Source organism: Pundamilia nyererei, unplaced genomic scaffold (assembly GCF_000239375.1).
Source record: "Pundamilia nyererei isolate P.nyererei 1_Seehausen unplaced genomic scaffold, PunNye1.0 scaffold00083, whole genome shotgun sequence".
In the NCBI taxonomy this organism is placed as follows: domain Eukaryota; kingdom Metazoa; phylum Chordata; class Actinopteri; order Cichliformes; family Cichlidae; genus Pundamilia; species Pundamilia nyererei.
Genome location: NW_005187484.1, coordinates 1215468 through 1221922, shown reverse-complemented (window position 1 = coordinate 1221922; position 6455 = coordinate 1215468). Strand labels below are relative to the sequence as shown.

At 39.7% G+C, this 6455-nt stretch overlaps 1 protein-coding gene across 1 annotated transcript in view; it reads left to right on the top strand.

The window, feature by feature from the left end:
• The first annotated feature begins 201 nt into the window (after positions 1-201).
• Positions 202-6455, top strand: part of hspb12 (heat shock protein, alpha-crystallin-related, b12) — a 9158-nt gene continuing 2904 nt past the window's right edge. Inside the window, exons 1-2 of the mRNA XM_005738330.1 lie at positions 202-589; positions 5177-5337. Coding sequence (XP_005738387.1) covers positions 343-589; positions 5177-5337 — 408 coding nt within the window. The 5' untranslated portion in view covers positions 202-342. The remainder of the gene's footprint in view (positions 590-5176; positions 5338-6455) is intronic.

The following is a 6455-nucleotide window of genomic DNA, read 5'->3' as shown; positions in this document are numbered from 1 at the left end:
GTGTGTGTGTGTGTGTGTGTGTGTGTGTGTGTGTGTGAATAAGAAAGGGTCTCTACTCCTTATCAGTTTGTCCGTTACATTCTTGGCCCCAGTGGTCAAACAAAATGCCATTTATGGCCACAGGAGAGATACAGTACAGTAAAGTCCACAGTGTGCTCCACTGACCCACAATGCACCAGTGCTTTATAAAAGCCCACAGCAAGGACCTCTGGCTGGAGAGTAGCTTTGGTTGCCCACTGCTTCTGGTGTATTTTGTCAGTAGAGCCTATTGAAACACAATCTTGTTTTCTGAAGCCTGGTTGCTCAAAGAGTCAGACTGTGTTTTGGCATTGGTCCCTCAATATGGCATCGCTGACATCTTCAAGCCGCAGAGCTTCCTCATCGTACCGCTCGTCAGCACGCTACAGCACTTCTAGCTCTTACTGCACAGAGGGGTCTCTGGGTGGATCATCTGATTCACTGGATACAATTCTTGAGCCTTTTCTCGACTACGCCGATCATTCCAGTCTGTTTGGAGAGGAAGGCCCTGGAGGACCAAACTGTCTGGCCCCATTCAGAAGGCACAGCAGACCCTTCTATGGGCATGATGGTAAGGAACTCTTGTGTCAGTATAGGTTAATATATGCTACATCTGCATTTTTCTGGGTTTCTTCACACAGGGCTTTTCTTTTCTAAATTTAAAATTAAAACACTTTTTTCAACATCTTCTTACCTAATATTCGAATAAGGAAGCTATAAACACTTAGTTAGCCAAAAATACTGCACAAAAGATAATACTTTTTCTTAAACATAGTATAACTGTATTGAACATGCCCAGAAATGAACAACTGAGCTTATAAACTCATCAGAAAAGTGTTCGTAGAGGTCAAGTCAAAAAGCTATTTTTCCACAGACTTCTATAGGACTGGAGGTCTTTTTGCAACCACAGCTTTCGCCATCTGGTGGCCTTTCGCAGAGAATACAGGTTTAAGGAACTTCTGCACTTGCTTGGTTTTTCTGACCCAGAAGCTACATCCATGATTTATATGTCTATGTTTGCATCCCTGTGGAGTTACAACAGTGAGGAACAACTCTATAGCTCAGAGCACTGGAAGTCATTAATTACCTCAGGAGTTTAGTCATGGCAACTTATAGCTAGCTAAACTTTTACAATGTTTTTGGCCACAAAATACTGCAAAAAGAAAATGTTCCTGTGTAATTTTGTGCATTTTTGAACATGAAATATTGCAAATTTTGCTATTCAGTCAATACCAGGGGCCAGTAGTGCTGATACCAGTAGGTTACCGATACTTTTAACCTATAAGATCAGGGGAAAGCTAAGTGCTATGATTTATCAGATTAATCGTCGTTAAATTGCAAATTCTGAACACTTCTAATTACCACATTGTGATTTTTACTTTCCACAGTAATTAGCTAATATAACAAAACACATCTTTCAGCTTTTCATGTATTTTGAAGCTGTTTGTTTGGAGAGCTATCAATATTTGGATTGATCTACACTGGCGCACATAAAGACACAGAAATGCATAACTTACACATTTGTGCTTCTTTTTTTAGTTTCATAAAGACATAAAAACATGTATTTTTTTATTTTTTGTGATCCTTCAGCAAGAACAAAAATCACAAGCCTGAAAACCTGCTATGGTTTGAGTCACTGTTCAGTGAAGGGGCTTAGCAAAGGGTCAGCAGCCAATAAAAGATTATTGATCAAAAGGTCCTAGGGTTTGTGTATTCTTTGATCTGATCAATGTGATTTAATTTGCTGTTATTATGTGTGACAAAAGTGCACAAAAAAGGTCATCTTAGCTTCATCGTGCTCCACATTAGCTGTTTTCGAGCAGCTGCTCACGAGTACCGTGATGGTAAGTCGTAGCTCTTTTCTTTATTTTGCACATAAGCAGGAAAAGAGGTCTTAGTAATCCATGTTACTGTTCTAGGTTAAATGAATAAAAAAGACCTGAAAAACAGCAACCAGCCTTAGCTGTGAGAGTGCACATGGCTCCAGACATCGTCTGCCAGACAACATAAAGAAGTAACTCTGAGTGGTCAATAAGGCTGGAAAAGAGCTGTATAAATGCAGTGCATTTAATAGCAAGGTGAAAATTATTACAGCAAAGGTGGAGTGCAGATATAGACTTATCATGGCGTGTTAAATGAGTTATGCTGCACAGGGCACAGAGCTGTAACGACCAGAAATAATAAAAGGTTTATGATCCCACAGGCAGATTAAAGCAAAATCAATAACCGGACTAAAAATTTTATTTCACTGAATAGGAATATTTTCAGTTTCTCATGAGCTACCTGAGAACTGATGGAGACTGAAGGTGGAAATAAAATGAAAGCAATTCTTGCCCTGTTGTGTCTCTTCTTTACCAAAACATTGTTTATTTCTGACTAGCAGTAAAACACACTGACGGCCCAGACTGACCCTTCAGTCTGTCCCTGTCGGACGTCCACGGGCCTCTAAGTGCACAGGTTGTGGTTTAAAATCTGGAAACAACCCAAACAACTGAGACTCAGGACTCTGTATGGGGAGCTAAAACGTTCAGTGTCAAACTAATAGATGAGGCACATTGAAATGCACAGTAGTTTAAGTAAACTGTTTAGGAACTCATAAATTAACTAATAATTTGTGTTTACTGTGCATATTTTGTTTTAAAAATACAAGATTGAATTAAATGACTTCATTTAACATTTTTTCTAATTTCATAATGACAGTGCCTCTCAAGGAAGCTTAACAGTTACTCTCAGTCTCATGTTAGAAACAAACTAGTGCCATAAGTAATTCCGAATAATCCAATCTGTGGACTTTGTAAATAAACACAGTGCACTGACTCAATAACATCTTATTAAATTAGGCTGAAAACATAGACTGTATACGGAAAATAGAGGCACCATTGGTTGTTAACTCTGCACTTTGAAGGCCCTGGTTCAGCTTCATGGTAATCACCATCTTGTTTTTCAGGAGCCAAGAGTTCTTCTATTTAGAGGAGAGATGGAAGTGCTATGTTATGCATTAGCTAGCTTGCTAGCTTTGCACCTTGCTTACAGAACTATGTTAAGAATAGACATATTATTTGTATGCCTTTTTTATCCATCCATCCATTCACTTATCCTTTTCAGGGTCGCGGGCAGTGTTGGTCAAGTTACTTGAAAAAAGTAATCAGTAACTAATTACCGATTACTTCCCCAAAAAGTAATCCCATTACTTTACTGATTACTTATTTACAAAAGTGATTAATTACTTAGTTACTCACGATTTACAACCTGAATAGGTGATAAAGCGATAGATCTTTCAGCCCAATTCTACTTTTTCTGCATAATCCATCATACAAAATGTAATCAAATGGAAAAGTCTCTTTTTAAAACTTGTTTTATTAGTTTTAATCTTTTAACTTTATGCATCAAGCAAAAATTTAATTATATGCAACATTCTCTGACTGGAAGAAATTTGTTTAATATTTAAACCTATTTTCTGCACATTCCAGCACATAAAATATTTTTTTTGTGTTTACACTCACTCTTTCAAATAGATGCAAGTAAAACACAGCAGAAAATAAATAAAGTCAAAGACTAGCGGTCCTGTTGCTCTATTTTCACCTGTAAAGTAGGAGTAGCGTAGGCAGAGGTTTGCCCTGGTGCAGGTGTGCCGCGGCGGTCAGTTGAAGAATCCGCGAGTTTCTCAGCGCACTTGGTGCTTGCGTGGAAGTTTACGGGTTTTTTCCTTGTAAAGAGAAGTTTTCTTCCCACGCACAACGGACGCTAATGTTTTTGTCACTTTTTATGGAATTAAACTCAAAATAAGGTCAGTACTTCCACGCTTTAAACGCTGCACGCTCATACTCTCTCCTGCATTCGATATATGATCCACTGTTGATCTGCACACAGCTGTTGTCACGAACGTCGCGCTCGCTTACGTCACTGTCATGAGACATTCTGGCAAAGAAAATAATCACGGTTTTAGTAACGCAGTAACGCAGCGTTCCTACGGGAAAGTAACGGTAATCTAATTACCGTTTTTGCAATAGTAATCCCTTACTTTACTCGTTACCTGAAAAAAGTAATCAGATTACAGTAATGCATTACTGCCCATCTCTGGTCGCGGGGGGCGCTGGAGCCTATCCCAGTTGTCATAGGGCGAAAGGCGGGGTACACCCTGAACAGGTCGCCAGTCTGTCGCAGGGCTAACACACAGGGATAGACAACCATTCGCGCTCACATTCAATCCCGCATTCACACCTATGGGCAATTTGGATTAACCAATTGACCTATCCCCACTTACTGCATGTCTTTGGGAGGAAGCCGGAGTACTCGGAGGGAACCCACACAAACACCGGGAGAGCATGCAAACTCCACACAGAAAGACCCCGGCCTGATGGTGGAATTGAACTCAGGACCTTCTTGCTGTGCAGCAACAGTGCTAACCACCGTGCTGCCTTTTTTTATATTCAATATTATTGAAATATGCTACTGAAGACACAAACACAGAAAACAAAGTCAAGATGTCAATTTCAGTGACACTACTTAGTAATAAAAACTTTGTTAACCCTTCAAAGTCCTAAAGAAGTTAAAAAGAAGAAAAAAAGAAGAAAGAAGAAAGAAAAGATTCAAAACAGTTAAAAAAATGTTCATGAAGGTTCAAACTATCCATGAGGGCCAAGATTGTTTTAAAAATTCTATAAATCCACTATTAATACTATTATTTGTGCTATTTCTTTGTGGGTGTCCATTGCAATTGACCCACTTTGGGACTCAGCCTCAAGAGGCTATTAGAGGCCTACTGGTGGTGGTCAGAGGGCCCGGTGGCACCAGTGTCCAGCAGTCTCGCCTTTGTCAGTGCGCCCCAGGGCGGCTGTGGCTACACTGTAGCTTGCCATCACCAGTGTGTGAATGTGTGCGTGAATGGGTGGATGATTGTGTATTGTGTAAAGCGCTTTGAGGTCCTTAGGACCAAGTAAAGCGCTATACAAATACAGACCATAACTGCAATCTGGAGCTGACTTTATTTTTTAGACACAACACAATATTTTCAGCAAAAACAAATGTCTTACAAATATAAATATTTCATAACGTTAACATGTTGATGGACTTTTCTACATTTTGTCTGTGATACATTTCCGTGAGCATTAACTATATTGCTTTATACGGTTGTAATGTTTGTGCATTTATTCTGCAGCTCCTGTGGGGGGCGCTGCAACAGTTGGACAGACCAGCACAGGTGTTGTAGTGAGGTGTCTGGGAGACAGCTACTACATGTCAGCTGATGTCAGCCAGTTTGAGCCACATGACGTAGTGGTGCTGGCCTACAACCAACACGTGGTCATCCACGCCCAGAAGGTGTGTAGGTGTATGTGCGTTTTGGGATTTCTGAATGAGTGAGGGGGAATTAGCAGGGTATTTGTGAACTCTTGTAGCATGCAAATGTGCATGAGCGCACTCGTGGGACCGCTGGGATGCATCACTCATGTCTGGGTAAAGCTGTTATTGTTACAAAATCACTGCAAACAAATCAGCTGCTGCCATGAATTATCATTAGTCATGTCCAATGTTTTGTTTGTTGATCACAAAGTATGACATCTGCCATTTGAATCACTGATTAATATTTTGAATTTTTTAACTATTATGAATGCTTTCTAATTTCCATGGGTGACTCCAATAATTTGGGATTATCGTGAGTTTCTGAAAACAAATACAATAACATATTCTTCCATTCTGACTTAGTCAGAAAGCCCTCATCATAATTTACAAATGTCAATGTCAGGAGTCAGACAGGGTGAAGAGATCATATGACTTTCAACCATAAGACAAGAATAAGTTCTGCTGGGACCATTTTTCTTGCACTTTACCTTTAATGACACTGTTCGGTTAGATTTATGCATTAAGTCAGACTTTATATTATGCAGATAGGTTTAGGTACTAATTGGTTATGATTAGGGACAAAAATAAATAAATCATACACACTTCCTTATACAGAAACATTTTCTTAACATTTCCTTGCCAGACGTATAACAGCTCGATGATTACCATGAGAATAATGAACCAGCATAGCACTTTAACCAGGGGACTCCAGGCATCTATTTCAGCTGTTGATACTTCAACTGAACTCAGAGAACCTGGTCTCAGGAAGAAATTCTAAACTTTGTGTTGTTGCTTCCATTGAACAAGTATAGGTGAATTAATGGTGAAAGGTAGCTGTTTGGTCTTGAGGATTTGACAGTGATTATTCCTTCTAGTGGAAGTATTCCCTGTAGTTATGTTTCCATGGCTGTATAAGGTGGAACATGTAGCACACTCTCAAAAAAGATGAGCTGATGATAGTCAAACGTGGCAGGGATGACAGGGATAGTTAAGTAAATAGAGTGGTCGCCCAATAATCGGAAGATCAGGGGATTGAATCCACCGAACGGCTACTACACTCAACAAAAATATAAACGCAACACCTTTGTTACTGCTCC